Here is a 20,512-nt window from a genome sequence, read left to right on the forward strand (position 1 = left end):
GTGTGACAGGATTCAGACATAAAAGGAGTATATGGGTGGTACCATTTGTGTTGTATTTCACTTGAACACAGGCCTAAGCACATCTTAAGCTGGTAGCCGATTCAGTTGTTAATAATAAGTGATGTGGTAAAAGACTGATACTATAGAGGCGTTAGTATAAAAAACAGGCCAAGGAAAACTAGATGGAAAAGGGAAGGGAGACCATCAAAAAGAAATCTTATGGCACAAAAGGTTTGGTAGAGTTTACTTACATTAACAAGTTCTTAACACGATCTGAAGGCACCAATTGAAGAATTTCTGAAGATTCATCTAAACTAAGAAGTGCGTTCACTGCCTGGCAGGCTACAAACAAGCTACCTACAAAACAAAACACATTGCAAACAACATTACAATATTGAAAACAGAACTTGCTCCAGCCTGCTTTCAAAAGAGCATTTCAATGAAGACTGTTTGGATGAAAGATGTATCATTGGAACCCCTCCCTTTTTCTGACAATATTTTTAAAGGTTTTTTTCTAAAATGTTTGTTACAACTACCTTGAAACCCAATCTAATCTTCAGAATAACCTTTCGTTCTATCACAAACTCTAACCCTAACATAACCATGTCTATTACGCTTACCATGACATTACCACCACTGAATATTCTGTTTAAAACAAATGATGCTTCAACGAAATATATACATAGAAATGTGATGAACAGATTACTACAAATCTGTTTATTTTGTTTACCCAGAGACTGGGCTAGGGGTCATGATGCCCTACTTATTGATTGAATACAGTAATGTACATTCACATAATCAGTATTAACCTTGGTTGACAGAGTATGAAGATGAGCAGACGGGAGAACTTCACAAATCACAATTCCTACACATCAAATACTTCGATGGAATTCTGAGGCTGTTTCTGTTCCAAACATCCTTGAACATTAGGTTTGTGATGCAATTTCAAGTTTCTTATAACATGCACTATGAACAGTTTGCAAACAAAGATCTTAAATGTGACAATTTGCAGATGGGTTATAATGCATAAGAAGTTAGTTTCTAGCTGGGGAACAAAATGGGCAGCTGCATGGTGAAGAATGGCTGGCAATCCATGGCTTTCGTTCTGTTAGCATTTGTAAAGTGAAGACTATTAAGAGGAAAAACATGAAACCTTGTGAAGAATAGGCAGTGCCTAACCACAGTAAGGAATGTGTGGCTTTTTAAGGCTGCTACAAAACAATTGGAAGTCTGTACACCCAATTGCATGAAAAGAAATGAAGACCAAGTGTGTAACCAGCTTAACCAAGGCATGACTTTAGAACAGCCAGATCAAGGACACTGGAGAACCATCTTGGTGCTCAGTCTAAGACTTCAAAATTCCTGTCAGAACTGCTAGTGAAGCACTGACTGTATGAGTTAATCATTCACTTTAGTTATCATCTTGATTTTCCATTCCTAAGCAATCTATTATATTACTATTTAACACAAAACATATGTTGAACATGCAGAAACAATCGGTCTGTCACTACATAATATTTTCCAGAGCATGACATGTTTTCGTACAGCATAAGCTACATCCTTTTATTTTTTTAATTGCAGTACTTTGAGAAACCATATTTACAAGAAAGACAATTAAGGCGAACATCGGTGAGTAACAAAATGGTTACTTACCAGTCAGACTAGTTTTGCAGCTTGAAGAGTTTTCTGGATTCACATGCTGTGCGTTATTCTGCTATCTAGTGGTTGGGTCTGGAATAGTCTTCGTTGTTGGTTTTTAAGTTTTTTTTTTTTTGTTTAGGGTGTCGTCGACCACCATTTGGTGCTAGGTCAATCCCTTGTGTGACGTCAGACGGCTTTCCAGTAGTTCCTGAGCGTGGTAGCCATCCTCAGATTCTTTTTTCCCCACTTTCCTTTGTAGGGAATGTTTTCAATTCTGTTGTCTTTAGATGCTACTTCTTTGGTTTCTGTGTTATAATTTTCCAGCTGTTAGTATTCCTCGTTATAGGGGAGGTGGATGGGTCGCATGTGAATCCAGAAAACTCTTCAAGCTGAAAAACTACTCCTACTGGTAAGTAGTAACCAATTCGTTTTGCAGAATCCTTTTCTGGATTCACATGCTGAGCATTAGATTATGCAGCGGATTCACCCTCCTTGGGGAGGCTGTGGTAAGATGAGGAAGACTTTGCGAACAGGTGTTGAAGTCCTATTTGCCCTTTCTTAGAGATCTGTATATCCATGCAGTAATGCTTGGTGAATGTGTGTGGAGATGCCCATGTTGCTGCTGCACATATGGTTTCTATTAACACGTTGGCCATGAATGCTAGGGTTGCTCCTTTTTTTCTTGTTCAATGGGCTTTTGGCCGTGTACTCCGGGTTTTCCCAGCTGCAGCATAGCATATTTGAATTGCTTCTACAATCCAACAAGCAATTGTTCCTTTTGTCATGGGTGCTCCTGTTTTGGCATTTGAGTAAGAAATGAACAACTGATTGTTTTTACGGATTTGTTTCTTGTCGATAGTATAGTAAGCTCCTCCTTACGACTAGGGTATGGAGGCTTCTTTCTAGTCAAGTTTGTGTATCCTTGAAGAAAACTGCAAGCTGTATGCTTTGGTTCAAATGGAATCTGCTCACTACATTAGGTAGGAATAAAGGGTTTGTCCTTAAGATAACCTGGTCCTAATGGATTTGCTTGTATGGTTCTACAATAGTTAACGCTTGTAGTTCACTTACTCTTTGTAAGGACGTTATCGCTATTAAAAAGGCAGTTTTGATGGTGATATATTTGAGCTCTTCTAAGTGCAAGTGCTTGTATGGCGCTGTCATTAGTTGTGTTAGAACTGTGTTTAAGCTCCACACAGGTGCTGGAGACTTTCTTGGGGGTGCAATCCTTTTAGATCCTTCAAGGAATCTGTTGATGACTGATGTGTGAAGAAACTTTTGCATGATGGTATAAGCTACAGTTGCCGCTAGGTGCACCTTGAGGCTTGAATAGTTGATGTGACTGTCAAGCAGGTGTGTCAGGTAAATGAGCACTGTTTCCTGTGTGGAGATGAGCTTAGGGTATTGTTCTTTGTGCACCATATTGTGTAACATTTCCACTTGCTGCGTAGCATTGTCTTGTGCTTTGTTTTCTTGTTTCTTTTAGTACTTCCATGGTTGTTTGAGGTAAGTTTGAATGTCCAAACTCTGTGTTTTTTAGGCGCTAGGCTGCTATGCTGAGCGTCACTGGTTCCGGGTGAAAGATCTGGCCATCTTGCACAGTGAGGAGGAGTGAGAAAGTGCCATCTTTCTTGCTTGGTATGCCCCCACTTTTTGCTGAATGTACTTTGACTGAGTGTGCCCTGGGCTCCTGCCAATCAGGTGCCCAGGGGCTATGTTCCTTCCCTAAAAAATGTGCTGAAACCTAAAACCCAAATTGGCAAACCCTGGCCACATGTCCGCCCCTGGTAAATGGTACCATAGGTACCCAGGGCCTTGTGACCAGGGAAAGCCCCTAAGGGCTGCAGCACTTATTGTGCCACCCTTAGAGGCCCTGTACCCTGACACAAACACACTGCCCTTGCAGGCTGAGTGTCTGGGTATAGAACAAAACAGAGTCGACATGGCACACATCCCTGTGTGCCATGCCCACAACATACACTGCCCTGGCATACATCAGCCACCCCTCTAGCTGGGTGCCCTATGCCAGTGGAGTGGGTACAGGAGCATGAGCCCTGTGGGTACAGGAGCATGAGCCCTGTGCCCCTACAGTACCCAGGTCCATTCCTAGGCACTGTAAGTGCAGTACTGCCATTTAAGAGTATATGGTGCTGGGAGATCGTCAACACAACTCCACAGCACCATGATGGCTTCTCTGAATACTGAGAAGTTTGGTATAAAACTTCTCAGCACATTAAACCCGCGATGATGCCAGGGCTACCTAGGCTGCCACACAGCAGACATGTTGCTGGACCACTCAGTAGAGAGCCATCCGCTCTCCTGGGCCTGCAACAATGCACATCCTGGGCAAGGTGCTAGGTCTCCTCCCCTAGGATGGGCAGGGGAATCTTCAAAGGCATGCCGCCTTTGTGAGCTTCTCCAGGCCACTTGCTGTACTCAGCAACTGGCCCCTACCGGTTCTAACCCCCCAGTCTGGCAGGAAGACTGACCGGAAACCCCAAGGAAGGACAGGGGGTGTGCCAGTCTCGGCCAACCCCACCCCTCAGGTGGGGGAGGCGAGGTGAAGCACATCTCCGGGCTTTCGCCATCTTGAAGATGGTGAGCCCTGCCGAATCAGGACTAGGCCACTGCCCCCCTCCCACAGGAGAGTGGCAGGATAGGGGGTGTACCCACCCCAGGGCAGGGACCCAGTGGTCCCTGCCCTTTACCTACCTGTAACACCCCTAAATTTAGTATTTAGTGGCACCCTGAACCTTCCTTCCTTCCTTAGATCCAGATTCCGAAACAGCAAAGAAGATCAAAAAGAAAGAAGACCTGCCGTGCAGCTGCTAACAAGAGGAAGACACCAACTGCTTTGGACCCAGCCCTAACAGCCTGTTGACCCTCAAACCTGCTCCTGCTAAATCCCGGCATCTCCCGTAGCTAGCAAACTCACAAACCCCGGAGGACCTGGCTACCTTGTTACTCTGAGCATCTGGGACTCCCACGAGCAGTGGCACTGCTCAAAGCAAGTAACTGACCCCTGGTATCAGCCAGGAACCGCGAACCCTGCACACTCTGCACCCACCAAGCCTTTCCTGTTCTGGAGTGGACAAAGACCACAAGGACGTCCCCTCGGCGACTGTGACCCCGAATTCGGCACCCAAGGACCCACCTTGACGCTCCTGACTATGCCTGCAGCCTCAGAACCAGGGACCCCCACCCAACTGCGATCAACAGAGGGTAAGATTTCCCGACACCAAAAGTCACCCCTGCACCCGGCACCCTGCAGCCCCCTGTGCCCTACTCCTGGGTACCTACCTATCCTTCAGCTACCCAACTTACCTCTCAAAGTGGTGGTCACACCTGAAGAATCTTCGTCCCCAAGCTTGCAGGCTTTGTTCTTTCTTGAGCTTCTCCATTGCAATCCATTGAGCGCCCGACGGCTCAAAAGCACCCTGCACCCAGCCGCCAGAGTGGCCCTGGCAATGCAACTTCTACTCTAACCAACTTCCCCATTTGCCCTGAACAAGTGACCAGGAGCCCAGCTCCCACAGCCACATGGCCTGCTAGCCAGCAGCCACCAACCACGGGCCCCCTGCCTCCCATAGGATAACATTGGGCCTACCTCACTCTGCACCCGGCTGCCCCTGTGCGGCTGAGTGTGTACTTACCTGACCCTGGGAAACCCTCGAGTCTATGCCCAGCACCTTAACTCTGCCAGTCGAGTACTTACCCAAGAGCCAATAACTCACTTTTCTTCCATAGGGTAACATTGGCTGGTTTCACTTGAAAATTCTTCTAAGTGTGGAGTTTCTAAACTATAAAATATTCACCTAAAATCAACCGAGTAACGAAATCGAAAATGCTCACCTGCTATTAGGAGAGATCACAGTGCTGACCCTGAAAAGTAATTACAAGCATACTTACCGCTAACTCAATTTTCTCCCATAGGAAACCATTGACTGTTTTTCTGTGAAATTTCTTCTAAGTGTCGATTTTTGCAAAGTACAAATATTCTTTAAAAATCGTACCAATTGTGAAAACGTAATTACTTACCTGTTTTAGATAGATGTCCCAGTACTGAGCCTAGGAGCCCAGCACTGGATTACAAAAGTAACGAGAACATACCTTACCTGCAACTTGAATTTCCTTCCATAGGATAACCTAAACACATTCTCTCAACTGCTTACAGGTGGTACACTAGTGCTGGATCCAGTAACACGTAACAATAATCCCACTTACCTGCTAAGTGAATTTCCTCACATAGGATAACATTGGTGATTTCATTAGGAAAAGTTTCCAAGTGTCAACTTTTAAAATACCAAAATATTGCTTAAAAATCACAACAGTAACTAAATCGTATTTACTCACCTGTTTCGAGGAACTGTCCCAGGACTGAATCTAGGATCCAGTCCTGGAGTTAGAAAAGTAATCCTAAAAGTAATCAATTGCATTTAACTTGAAATTCCCATTGAGCTCAATGTATTATTGTGTTTGAAATTGTGTTGCCTATTGCAACGCTCTGTTACTATTGCATTCAAAAGTCAATTGCCTAGTGCAAAGTATTTAACTAAAGCATCTCATTCTGAGAAAGTATATTTTGATACCTATTGTTGGTTCTAAAATAAAACAACCATATATTTTTTATATACAATACATTGGCCTAGAGTTCAGTTCTTGAATGTGCGAGACCATTTGCTGACTGAGTGTGTACAGCAAATGCTTTACACTGTCCTCTGTACTGCCTTACTGCTCGACCAAGCTACCACTTTAGAGAGTAAGGTTATATCTAACTTTAGCCTCTGGGGACTGTGGACTCTGTACACACTGTACCTATTTGGGAAGAGTATATACAGAGCCACTTTCCTACAGGAGGCCCTTGTCTGCTTTGAGCTTGATCTTTTATCCCTTGGACAGTTCAAGCAGACTAGAGAACCAGGTTTGCCTGGCCCATTGAGGGGCTATGAGAATTAGATTTGTTCCTGGTTGTCTGGCTTTTTATAGGACTCTTTGTATTAAAGGGATTGACGGAAAAAAGTATGCAAATGTCCCTGACCAGTTTAGTGACCGTGCATTCCCTTTTGATCGGTGGTGATGAAACCTGGAGGTGAAGAATTGGCATTTCTTGTTCCCTATTGTTGCGAATAGGTCTATCTCCGTGGTCCCCCTGAGGTTGAAAATGTGTTGCAGAGTTCTCCATTTCATTTCCCACTTGTGCGAACTGCTGTTTTGTCTGCTCAGTTTATCCGCTTCTGTGTTGTATTTCCCTGGCAAATGTATTGTTTGTAGGTTCATTTTCCTTGAATTGGCCAACTTCCAAATTTCCTGTGCTAGTTTGCTTAGTGTGAATGACTTTGTACCTCCTGGTTTGTTGAGGTTCATCGTGGTGTTGTCTGTTTGAATTAGAACAGGTTTCTTCCCTATGTGTGCTTGGAATGCCTTCAGTTCCAGGAACACTGTCTTTATCTATAGGAAGTTGAAGTTTTTTATGGAATCCAGATTGTTCTAATGGCCCGCACTTTCAGGTGACCTGAATGTGCTACCCAACCTTTGTGGGACGCATCTGTTGTGATGGTGACTGAGGGAGTTGGTGTCTTGAAAGGTCTGCCTAGGGTTTTGTTCTTGGATACCCACTATTGTATTTCTGTCTGAACCTTTTGTGTTACAACCACTAGATCTTCCCAACTCCCAGCGACTTTTGACCAACTGCTGCAAAGCCACTCTTGAAGAGGGCGTATGTGAAGGCGTGCATGAGTGATGAGAGAGATGCATGATGCTATCATGCTCATGAGTCTCATGATCCTCCTCACTGTCAGAGACTGACCCTTCTGGTACAGGCGAGTTCCATGTTTGATGGCTTGTATTCTCTTTGGTGTCGCATATGCCCACGCAAGCTTTGAGTTCAATCTTGCCTCTAAGGACAGTTTTTCTTTTCTGGATGATTTTTTGTGGTTTTTTGAAAACCCAAAGTCTTGGAGCATGTTGATTACTTGATGGACATGTGCGTAACATGTTTGCTTTGATCTTGCTTTTATTAGCTAGTCGTCTAGTTTGGGGTAGACGTGGACCCCTCTCTACTTAGGGATGCTGCAACTGCCGCTAGACTTTTTGTGAAAACTTGTGGTGCTGATTTTATCCTGAAAGGGAGGACTTTGAATTAGTAGTGAGTGTGCTCGTGGAAGAACCAGAGGTATTTCCTGTGGGCTTGGTTCATGGGGATGTGTAGATAGGCGTCCTTTAGATCAATTGTTGCCATGTAGTCTTCTTTTTGTACTTGTGGGATTATTTCCTGCCATGACGTCGTATCGAAATGTTACGTGCAAATGAATTTGTTTATGAATCTGAGATCTAAGATTGGTCTTAGTGTGAGGTCCTGCTTTGGGACAAAGAAGTATGGTGAATAGTTTCCTTTGTAGTTTTACATTTTTGGTATCAGTTCTATTGCTTGTTTTTGCAGGAGTTCCTTTATTTATATTCTTAACTGTACGAGTTCTGATTTAAGGAACTTGTTTTTGTCTTTGGAGGGTATGCTGAAGGCTTTTTTGTTAATTCTATACAATATCTGTGTCGTATCAAATTTAAAACCCAACTGTCTGTTATGTTTTGCCATTGTTGCAGGTGGTGGGCTATCCTCCCTCCTACTGCTGTTGTGTGTGGGTACTCTGTAGTAGGCAAGTTACTTTGAGTTTGCTCCTCCGCCTCTCGAGGGCTGTCCCCTGTCTCTTCCTCTGCCTCAAAAGGGCTACTTTGGCTGTGATTTGCAGGCTTGGTACCCAGACTGCTTTTTTGACTGCTGTCCGCTGCCTTGATTTTTTGGTTTGTTGTTGCTGCTGCTGCTGGCCTGCTGTGAAGACTACTCTTCCTGTGGGTCTTCTGGTGTTAAAAGTTCCTCTTTTAAAGGTGTCTCTTTGTTGTAGGGCTCCCATAGCTCTGGCCGTTTCATTATCTGTTGTGATGACTCATCTACTTCCTTTCCAAAGAGGGTGTACCCTGTGAAAGGTCTGTTAATAATTGAGGTTTGGACTTCTAGCTTGAAGCCTGATATTCGTAGCCAGATGTGCCTTTGTAACGTGGTACCTGTGCACATTTGTCTGCTGGCTGTATCGGCTGCATCAAGGGCCGATTTCAGGCAAGTACTGGCTATGTTTTTACCTTCTTGTATAATGGATTTTGCTCTTTTCCTGTCTTCTTCTGGGATCTTGCTCATGAGTTCCTCAATGTTTTTTTTAAAGTATTTTTATTTTACAAGGGTACACGGATACATTCCGAGAGTCACTTCATCCTCTCCTTCCCCTTCTTGCCGCTAGCTGTGGGTCCCTCCTGCTAAGCTGCAAACATGGGGTGTTGGAAGTTCCAAACTGTATTCTATTTTTGTGTGGGCACGTGTATGGTATTGGTTCCTGTCTCTTCCATTTCTAGGCCATAGAAGCTCAGCCATGGAGCCCATATCTTCGTAAACTTTTTGGGGCAGCGTCTGGTTGCATATGTTGTCTTCTCTGCCCCCATATATAGGCCATAGCTGCTGTCCACTCCTTTAGCGTGGGCACATGCAAAGCTCCCCATTCCTGGCAATGTCCCTTCTGGCAACTATCGGCCCTAAATTACATAATAGCAGTTTGTATCTAGGAAGATCAACCTCCGTGGTTATGCTCAGCAATACATATTTAGGGTCCAGAGGGACCTGCGTGTCCAATAGGTCATTCATTTCTTTCACTATCGAGGTCAGTAGCTCTGTACATATTGGCACTCCCATAAAGTATGTATGTACCTCGTTCTGAGTTGCAGCGTAGGCAATTGGGCGACTCCGCTCTCCTCATGGCGTGTAGTCGGGCCCTATCAAAATAGACTATGTAGGATGTTGTATTGTATTTTTCGGAATCATAGCTTAATTGCCACCTCTCTTAGATGCATCAGAGGCCCCTCCCAGTCAATGTCTTCTAACAGACCAGTGGGGTCTTCCCATTTGGACTGTAGGGACTTCAGCTTATCAGGCATGTTATTGATTAGCGTTTTATATGTCCAAGAGACTGCCTTGGAAGATATTTCCTCTTGTAACAATCTGCCCTCAAGTGGTGCATATTCGGAGATGTCAGTTGTGTCTACTTTCTCTAATCACCAGACATGCTGCAGTTGGAGGCATTTGTATTTCTGTGAGTGTGCGAGTTGATATTAGGCTTGCAGTGCCGAAAAGGGGACTATGTCGCCACCTTGTAAGATGTTGCCCACAGTGGAAATTCCCACCATGTCCCACTTCTTGAAACAGTGTAGTCCAGATATTTCAGGTAGTCTTTTGCCTTTCCATAGTGGGGTCGCCCTTGTGAGCTTCTTATCCAATCGCATTTGTCTCTCTGCCCCCTTCCATGCCTCAACTGATCTCTGAGTAGCAGGCAGCAGGCCTCGAGTGCACAAGCCTACGTAGATTTAGTGTAGGTAAGTGTGGTTCTGGAACTGGAGTCTTTCCAGAGCGTACATTGGGTGATCTCCCACTGCATGCTCCCATTCGTTGATTACAACAAGATGTGCAGCCCTGTAGTACGACTGTATGTCTGGGAGTGCAATCCCTCCATTGTACTGGTTGAATTGTACTGTCTGTAACGCTATTCTCGGGTGACCCCCATTCCACAATAACGTATGAAGTTCATCGTTAATTATGTTACAGATTGCTACTGGCACTCTGCGATATGTGTTCTGTAGGATGTAGAGTAGCTTAGGGAGAGTGAACCTCTTTTACATGGCTGCTCTACTTAGCAACGTCAAAGGGAGTCGCTGCCATCTGTCAACGTCATATCGGAATTTTGCGATGACCTGCCCGGCATTTTTGTGTAGGTAGTCTATCTCGTTCATAGAAAGGAACAATCCCAGGTATTTAAAACCATCCTTAGAGTGTCAAAGGCTTTTTTCACATTTAAGGAAAGAAATATGTGCGGAGTGGGCCTATCTTTCACTGTGGCTAGCCAATTGACCAGGCGATGGAGGTTGAGGCGCGTAGATCACTTGGGCATAAAGCCTGATTGGTCCGATAGATGAGGGACGAGATTACCGCCATCAGTCGCTAGAATAGAGGTCAGAATTTTGGTTTCCACATTAAGAAGAGATTGGGCGATACGACCCACAACACTCAGATGGCTTCCCTAGTTTATGGATTACTACTAAGGCGGCATTACAGAGTCTGCTGGAAGTGATCCCTCCTCCCACGCCGCATTATACATATCCAGCAGATGGGGGCCTAAGCGATTAGCATTTTGCTTGAAGTATTCCGCCAGTAGTCCTTTTGGACCTGGGTTTTCCCTGATTTTTGCCTACTGATTGCTTCTAGTACTTCTGTCAGGGTAATATCCTCGTCTAGGCCTTACCGGTCTTCTCTGGTCAGGGAGGGGGTCTCTATCTCCCCAAGGTAGGCAGCTATCTGTGACACCTCTGCTAGTGGCCTGGCATCGTAAAGCCCCTTATAGTAGCGGGCTAATGCCCCTTCTATGGCAAGTGCTGCGATATGCACCTCTTCATTTTCACGTATCGTGGCCACCAATCTCGCCTCTCTATCCTTCCTGCCCTTTCTCCCGATTCGTAAAGACAATGATGGGAGGCCTGAATTTGAGTCCGTACCTCCCTTTCTGTCAAAGCTCGGAGTTCCCTATGTGTGAGTGTGATTTGGCGCAGCCGGGAAGTGTCCACATCTGTGTCTACATCTGCCTCAAATTGTAGGAGCTTTCTTTCCAGGATCTGTACTTGTTGGGACTCTTCGCGTCTCTTCCGTGCCACAGCGTCTTTTATCCTACCCCGTATTGCCCTTTATAGGCCTCCCAGAGGGTTGTCGCCAAGGGCACTGAGCCCTCATTTTCTCTAAAGTAGAGCTCGGTCTCAGTTTTTATTACTCTCTGAAGAGCTTTGTCGCATAGTTCCCACGCAATCAACCTCTATTCTGAGCGTGTTCAATTCCTCCTCCCGCCTATCGTTAGCCAAGTGGTCAGAGATTCCTCTCGCCAAATACTCCACCCTCTCTATATTTCCAACCTCTCCCACGGCGGCGAAGAAATAGCCAAGTCTGGAGAAGACTCTATGTGCCCCAGAGTAGTACGAATAGGTGCAGGCGACCGGATGATGTCGGCACCAGAGATCAGTTAGACCCAAGGTGTTTGTAAATTCAGCCAAAGGAGTTGGTATGTGAGTCCCGATACCCACTTGTGTGCGGTCTAGATTTGGGTCGCATTAGTCATTAAAATCACCCCCTATTATGTGTGTGGAGGGGCCGGATTCTAACTAATTTTAGCCACGGCATCGAATGTCTGGGTTTGCAGTCGCGGTGGAGTATTAAGGTATTTAGTTACTAGCCCTCTCTTAACTTTGCTTCCCAGCCCGTTGACATTCCATGTTAAGACCGTATAATCTTCCTCACCCATTATGTACGGGCTTTTTCCCTCTCTCTACTCTCGGGAGGTCACTCTCACCTGTCTCCTCTCTCTATCTATGACTTTGGATCTCTTGCCGCGGACTGGAGGAAGAAAAAAAAACACAACTAATCTACTTATGGCTCTTTGTAAACTCAACTCACCCCTCCCGCCCCACACTCAATAAGTCTCTTTTTTTCCCTTTGCAGTTTGGGTTCCACTCTTCTCAGGGTGTCTCCACATGCCGAGCCGGTGTTTCCTGTTTCGTGCCTCAGAGGGGGACGTGCCTCAATCCATGCCTCTTTTGGAGAATTCATCTAAAAATCGCTTGTTTGACACCCAAGGCATTACATTACAATACTCCGAGTTATCTAGCTCAGAAACTGGTACTCTCCTGTGCTAACAGATCCTCCAGGAGCTCCAGTAATCTTCTACTGAAACCTCAACGATTTGCCAAGAAGACTTACAACCGGACCTTCTCTGGAATGGCGCCCAGGATCTGGAATGCTTTGCCCACAGAAACAAGGCTGAACCCTTCTACTGCCTACTTCAAAAAAGAAGTGAAATCGATTCTCATGGCTAAATTCACTTGAATTACTTACTTAGCAATCTATTATAATTACTGGATTGTACTAGTGATCACCTTGTGTTTGAATTACCTATATTTTAATTTGCGTTTTCTTTTTGTCTATGCTTGTATAGGTTTCCAACATCTACCCTGTAAAGTGCTCTGATACCCGGAAGGGTCTTGTTCGCGCTATATAAAACTTTCAAATAAATAAAATAAATGACATTTGCCCTGAAAGAGGATCTTTAGTTTAGCTGGGAAGATGCAAACTCAATAGACGGGGGAACTAGCTTTTGGAGAACGTTCTGTTCTGCCAATACCCCAATAGGCCTCCAAGTCTAGAAAGCTGATAATGACGTTACTATTCCTTACCTCTTCCGCCAATCGCCTACATCCCATGTGGGCTAACAGCTTAATGTAATGAGTCAATTATGCAATTTAACCGTTATATCATCCCTAAGGGCATTCTATCAACAAAAGTAATCGGCACAAAGATTAAGAAAGGCCACCACAAAAACAATCCCAATGCTAATGAATGCTCACTGTTTTCAGTCATATCGGACTCTATTCACTACTGAAATGTTATTCTCAAGATGCAGATCTGATGGAGTTTGCCACTGGGATTGGTTATTTGAACGTGATGATATGCGGCTTGTTTTCACCTTCTTAAAGCTCATAACCAACAACTGTCCAACCAGGTAGGAATGCATCCAAAAGCAGCTTTCACTTCTGTACCAGACTTCTTATCCAAAAATACGAATAATATGGTTTGCTATTGTCTTGCCGACACACATATCAAGATCCCATCAATCATCTAGGGGTAAAAAGCTACACTGGACCAAATATGTATAGTTTGCAGAGGTTCAGTGTTTTTCTTACAAGGTCGACTAACCTCAATCTATGCAAGTATTTGCGAAAGGAAGAGAGTATAGAATAAATGAGAACACTAACATGTAGCCTGTGTATTTGATACTCCCTAAAAACCTACCTCTCTTTGGTGGGATGGAAGCTTAATGCAGACTATGCTATGAAGTGTGTAAGGGCAACAGGAAGCAAGGGACACAGTGCATTCCTGGTTTAATATAGCGTTGGCCAGCATTCTTCATTTGTTTCCCTAGCCTATCCCATTATATCCCCCTTCTAGATTCCTACTTTCCGATTGACTTGTTAGAATTATTATGGAAAGGACTACTTTTAAATTGGTGCGCAATGTAATGCATGCAAGCGTGCATGATCAGGATTCAAAGCTATCATGCAAAATTTGTATTCCATGTAAAATTCATATTCCATGTAAACTATACAATCAGCAATCCCATTGACCTCCTGGCACAATTATAAAAGACCCGTCATAGTGTTGTTGCTCACCTGATGGATAGAGTGCTCACTCTCTCGCTCATAAATATTAACATATAATACACTACATTTTATATCGGCCAGTCCAAAGCATCCAATCTTATACGTGGAATCTTTAAAACATAGCATTTTGAAAAGAGGCACCGCATCTTGATAACCCCACCAATAATCATGGGGTCTACTGTAACCCTTATGTGATAACACTCACTATTATTACAACTAACGACACAAAGTACCTCCCTGAATTTTAGTCATGTCACACAACAAGACATGTTTAAATGGCCATCTGGTGGCACGTATATATACTTTACAACACCCTCTAAATATATAAGGATCGCCAAGCACCTTTAAACGTCACAGCTCTTTTGTGACAGTCTTACCATTTCGGAAGTTTCCTTGGTCGAATGAGGCAAAGAGTGAATCTATGAAACTCATCATACGTGGTTGAAGGATTTCCTTTTGCATAGGTCTGTAATAAACAGGAAGAATTAAGCTGATTAGCTGCATCATACAACTGTTAAGGTTTTTACAAAACATTTCACAGAAATTCGATTGACTGATAAATAGTCTATGAAAAAATATAAAGACAAGATACCTACATAAAGGTTTAGTAGTTTCGAGTTATTACACCATCCCTCAGAATGACACTCAAAATAAAATTGCAGATATGTATTCTCTATCAGCGAGCTTTTTTCCATACTTAAACCCACACAACTGCAAGCTTGGAACCTTTTGGTACCAGCGTAGTGGACCAGGGGCCTGGTGTTGCAGTGAGTAAAGGGGAAGGCCCCGGGTGCAGGGACATGCTACTTGGCCACACGTGATGGGATATTAGCATTGTAATTGGAGCGGCCTGGACTACGGGTGCTGTGCCTCTAAGTGAATGGGGTTTACCAGCTGGCTAGGGTGGACCTTGCCTCCACCCACTGTGAAAACCCAGGCTTGGCTGACATGTGATTTTCATAACACGCCGAGGGATGCACATGAAATCACAGGTATACACAGAGTGAGCACTGGCGAGATAAGTACTGAGAGTCAGGGCACCGCCCTAATGTTCCTTGTGGTGTGTGGGGCCTCCAGGGGTGAGGATTGATGACATCCCCACCCCCTTATTACTTCTCAGGAAAGGGTGTGTGAAGACCACAGTTTGACACCGGTGGCCCATCGCCCAAATACCACTGACTGACTTGACTTGGGCATGGATGTCTCAAATTGCTGCACAGCTTATAGGAAGAATGGTACACCCCAAAGGTCTGGCCACTAAGATGCACACAGAGATGAAAACTGTATCAAAGAACGAGGACACGCTAAAATCCGAGGAGACGACCCTGGTGCACACAATGAGAAATTCAACCCTATCCTACAAGCCATTATTGACACAAAATCCAGTCTTAAAATCAAAACCAATACTATCGCCATAGACATGAATTTGCTCCGCACGGACCATTGATAATTGGCAGAGAGGGTAACGCAAAATAAATCTACAATCTCTCAAGGGGCTGAGAGTGTGGGATACAGGGAGAGTCATGAGAAAGTTCTCCGGCCAGGGGAGATTATGCGGAGCATTACTGGCACAGGGGCTTTGGGATCTGGAAGGCCATTGTTCTCTAAAGTGTTTATTTCAGATACTTCCATATACATTGGTTATAATTTTCTGACTTGGGAACTTAATGGGGATGGGGAAAGTGGCAAAAAGAATGGTAGGAATATATTGCCTAATGTGCATGACTAAACGTTGCCTGTATTCAGGAAACCCACCTGATTAAAAAAGAACTGGACAAAATGAGGTGTAAGTGGAGGAGCCAAATGGTGGGCACAACATACTCCGCTTTTTCATGAGGGATCATGGTCTGGGTTGCTCCAGTGGAGCCGTACAGGGTAAATCATAGGATAGGGGATGATGAAGGCAGATGTTATTATAGAGGGAGGACTGGATGGGAGGGGACTGGAATTGTCAAGTATTTACATGCATAACGTGAATCAAATTCAATTCCTTAATTTATTAGATGGTAAACTTGCGGACAAGCTTGATGAAGTGTGTCTGCTGAGAGAGGATTAAAGTTTGGTGCTAGATGTTCCGAAGGACAGATCGGTGATGGCCTCTGATCGGTGATGCCCTTGGAGGTGCACCATGCAGGTTGGCCTATAAGCAGTTCGCCTCTTCAATCTCAAATTGGCAGTTAGTCGAGGCTATGGAGGGAGTTACACCCCTATAGAAATAAATACTCTTATAACTCCGGCATGCGTAAGATCTACACCAGTCAAGACATGAGCTGTGGTTGATGCTGCTGAAACAGAATGCATGAGCTGAAAATTGCCTGATAATATCCCCTTTGGATGCAGATAGTGATCTGTGGACCCTGTGTGTCAATACCAACTTGGCAGCTTCCAGTTGACACACTCTCCGATACCCCCTTTAGTATGGAGATATGGGGGCACATCACTCCCTGCTTCACTAAAACGAAGGGTCAGGTAGGTATACTGCCACTGAGTGGCAGAGCTTTAGAACTGTGATAAATCAGGGTATGACAAAGAATGAATTAGAAACCAGGAGAGTGTCAGATGCTGAAACTCAGACAGAAAAAGAGAAGGAATATTAGGAACTTCTGGACAGACTTAAGGAGTTCATGCATAAGGAATAGGTGACTAGACAGCACAGTGGTGGTGAATTTGCAGGCTACCTACTAATTTGGCTGGTCGTATTGAAGAGGAGCGGAATTCTATGCAAGATTATCTACTACAGGGGGTATACTACATATACACAGGAAATTGAGGATGCTGTTGCCACCTATTATAAGGATTTATAGTCAACCCTTGAATCAGGAGAGGCCGATTCCATGGCACAGTATTTGGCTGTCATTACTATGCCTGTACTGCATGTGGAGCATAGAGCCACGTTGAATGCCCTGTTGTTCCTAGGGGAGGATAAAATAGTAACTGACTAGTTGGGAAAAGGAAAAACACCCAGGATGGACAATTCAACACCTCAGTTCTATAGCACCTACAAAGAAACATTAGTCCCAATGTTTGCATGGACATGCATTTAGCAAAGGTGCCCCTTCTGGAGTCCATGTGTGTAGCAATGATCTTTGTTTTATCTAAACTGGGAAGAGGCACACTAGACTAAGTACTGCAGACCGCTCTCGTTACTGAATTCCGAATACAAGATTCTCTAGTTAAAAAGAATACACCACTGCCATTTATTAGCAAATGTATTTGTTTTTTTCCTTGGGAGGAGCACCCATTTGAACTTCAGGCACCTATTCATGATAATAGACAGGGCCTGCGCTAAGCCCAAGACTCTACAGTCGTTTTGTGTGCTGTGCTTGAGAAGCTGGTACTACGGTAGGAGATTATTAAGTGGACATGACTACTGTTTGGGTATCCAGAAGACTGGGTTCCCGCAGGACAGGTTTTCGCTCGCCCCTGGTTGGTTTAGATGGGTACATGTCAGGGGTGCGCATTGTCCCCACAGTTACTTACAGTGATGATGAAACCCACGGCTTGCGCTTTGCATGAGAGGGCTCATGATTGGGGTTGGGGGGGTGGGGGGTTAGGCTGAAAATTTAGGCACACAGGATTTTCCTTAAAGCCGATGACGTACCATCTTTATCACAGGCAGCCTCGACAGAGCTTGTGGGGCATTTTGGAGATTCTAAACAGGACTTAGGAATGAAAGCACATTGGAGAAATCCTGTCAATTTCCGAATTGTTTCACACTGTAAAGCACCTGAACAAGCTAGCTTGATCCCACCCCCCATTTCCCCACCCTACATTCTTATTCGGGAGCCTGCACCATTAGAAATCTGGGGGTGTAGGTTTATCATACAGATGAGAACCTGATCGCTGGGAATTTCAGCAAAACAATATCCGGAGCTCTTTCACCAATGGGGTGTGTAGCTATTGCTAAAATGATAGTTCTACCGCGATTAATTAACATTTTCTTGGCTATCCTTGTAATTTTGTAAATCTGAAGAGACAGTTCTTCATTGAGCTAAACAGTCTTCTAATAGGCATAAATGGAAGTCAAAAGAAGGAGAGTAGTCTTCGCAAAAATGATGATTCCTGTGCGAGGGTGGTATGTGTGCATCTAGCATGGAGGCCTACTAGTGCACAGTACAATATTTGTGGCCAATGAGGTGGGTAGGTGAGGCAGCTCTCAGGAATTTTTAGCCATTTGTAGGAGACTGAGGAAAGGGAAGCAAAGGAGGTATTTTTATGGAGTTGGAGAAGTATGAAGGGATAGACACATCGGGGCTGCCAGGGCAGCTAACTTCTGGTAGCATGAACATGATGATAAACCAGATGACAGAATGCTCTTTACCCCCAAAATGCTACTGTTGTGCCTCCCAGACTTCAGGGCACAAACTCATGTACTTAGCAAAAGACCATAGTGTGAAGCTGGGGGACCTGTACCACAGAGGATAGTCTACACCCTTGAGTCAATAAGGACAAAAACAGGTAGAGAAGTAGGGCAACCCATAGCACTTGCTATGCCGGTCAGGGCAGCTAAAAGCATATGTTGGGGAAGATACAGAACCAGAAAGATCCAATGATTTTTCCAACCTACTCTAGTTGTGATCATGTAGGCACGCCTTGACTATTATGAACACAGCTATTGACCTCACTTTTTATACCAAGATATCCTCTATGAAGGCGCATTGGGAGCTAAACCTTGGAAAAAATATAACAGTGACTAGACCAGTGCCCTGGGTTACCCAAAGATAATCACTGGGAATCATGGTCTCAAGTTCACACTAATAAATGATATGCATCAGAAGCATTCTCTCACCAAACAAAAAGTGGCTACAATTTTCTATAGCTAATTGGACCACTGTCCCAGAAGTCAACAGCTGCAGGACGAGTTTTTCAGTATGATGTGAGAATGTGAAAACATTCAGTCCTACTGATTTACAGTGGTAGAAGTGACTAGTCAGAGGGGGGTGAAGATGATACCTCTTGACCACTTAGTGTGTCTGTTGAGAAACATGAAGCACACTAAGAAATCAAGGAGTGTATGCTACTTTATAGAGCTTATAATGGCCAAAAGAAATGGTGACAAAGGGATGGAATGGATGAGATGCACCAGTGTGCCGGCTTTGGTTGAAGGCTGTACATAAATGAACAATGGCAGGCCTGAACCTATACGCTCAGTCATGAGGGAGGGAGCTGGACCCGAACTGGTGAAGGGAGGGTTTCCTGGTGGCCATCGAAGATACGTTGGATGATTCATGATTTACCTCCATAGAGTGCATACAATTTAACAAGGTTGAGTAAGACAGAGTAGCATTCTTAGCTAATAATAGGGTGAGTTGATTGGTAAATGGGTTGTAGCGCATGCTCCTGTGAAGTGCACAATGGGGTTGTCACCGGACCATTGTTTGAGTCTTTCACATTGTGGCTTGAAATGGAGAAAGTATTCATTTGATGTTGTTGCTCTGTGGAAGTGGAGGGATGGCAGGTTCTGTTTGGAAAATTACATTTGTTATTGTCATTGCTCATTTGTCCTACAGCTGCAACAGTCAGATGCTAGAAGTTTGATGTATGGGCTGTCATTGAGTATGCTGAATACATTTCAGTTTCTGTGGGGTTGATAAAACTAAAAATTAATAAAGAGCAATTATGAAAGAGTACTCAGCATTTTTTTTCTAAATAAACCAGATCACCCTTTTAACCCCTCCTACTCCAAGCAACTGTGGTGGCAAGATAAGGATTGTTTCAGTAACCCTCTTTATGAAACATGATATGAAAAGCCTTTGTGGTCAAAGCGAGTTTGCATTTATAATACACAAATGGTGTAAAAAATAGTATAGTTAAAATATGTTTGAATGAACTGCACAGCATATATTTATCAATGGTGAACATCTGTGCGTCTACCTTGACATAAGCCGCAAACAAACAATCATTTATTACCGAATGTGAGGAAGAACGATGAGGGCAGTCCATGGATGAGAAAGGTCAGCAACATCTTCGTGCTCCGGTACCTCAATCAAAGATAAAATGTAGTCTAGCACCGTTATCGGCCCTTTTTCCTGGCATGTCATACTTTTTGGAGGTACATTGCTGAACCTGAAAAGCAGCATCACATTATTTGAATAACCGTAAGGTGATCAAAAAATAACTTATTTCAAACAAGCCTATAAATTGGAAAGATGTAGGTAAGGCAAGTCTGACCAGGAAGGCAACAGACTGCTTTATGTGGCAACACAATCTCATAAAAATCATTGGCAAAGGCAATAGGTCTCTCCTTTTGAACCTACAGGCTTTGCCAATGCCATCTGCCGATGCTATGCAGAAGGGAAAAAAAAGAGGGTAATGGCATGACTGCTATTGCAGGTCCCATCATTCTGTAGGTGTTCGCATGCCTGGGGATGCTAGAGAATTATGCAAGTGCCACTTTCCTTTTTTGATTTACTGACCTACAGTGGTAGATGGCACTTAGATTGGCAAATAAAAAAAGAATTACATATTTTCAATAGAGAAAGGCAAAAATATAAGAAAACTGACTAAAGGGGTGGGGGAGAGGAGCGGTGGGAGGGGCTTGGTGGGGAGAATACGAGAGAGAAACAAGGGTGGCGGACAG

General features: G+C 44.1%; 1 protein-coding gene across 1 annotated transcript in view; it reads right to left on the minus strand.

The window, feature by feature from the left end:
* Nucleotides 1-20,512, minus strand: part of UTP20 (UTP20 small subunit processome component) — a 1,051,825-nt gene that overhangs the window by 804,817 nt on the left and 226,496 nt on the right. Inside the window, exons 13-15 of the mRNA XM_085653318.1 lie at nucleotides 19,843-19,998; nucleotides 14,310-14,398; nucleotides 252-357 (exon numbers count right to left, since the gene is read on the minus strand). Coding sequence (XP_085509444.1) covers nucleotides 252-357; nucleotides 14,310-14,398; nucleotides 19,843-19,998 — 351 coding nt within the window. The remainder of the gene's footprint in view (nucleotides 1-251; nucleotides 358-14,309; nucleotides 14,399-19,842; nucleotides 19,999-20,512) is intronic.

The sequence above is a fragment of the Triturus cristatus genome, chromosome 4_1, assembly GCF_964204655.1.
Source record: "Triturus cristatus chromosome 4_1, aTriCri1.1, whole genome shotgun sequence".
Lineage (NCBI taxonomy): Eukaryota > Metazoa > Chordata > Amphibia > Caudata > Salamandridae > Triturus > Triturus cristatus.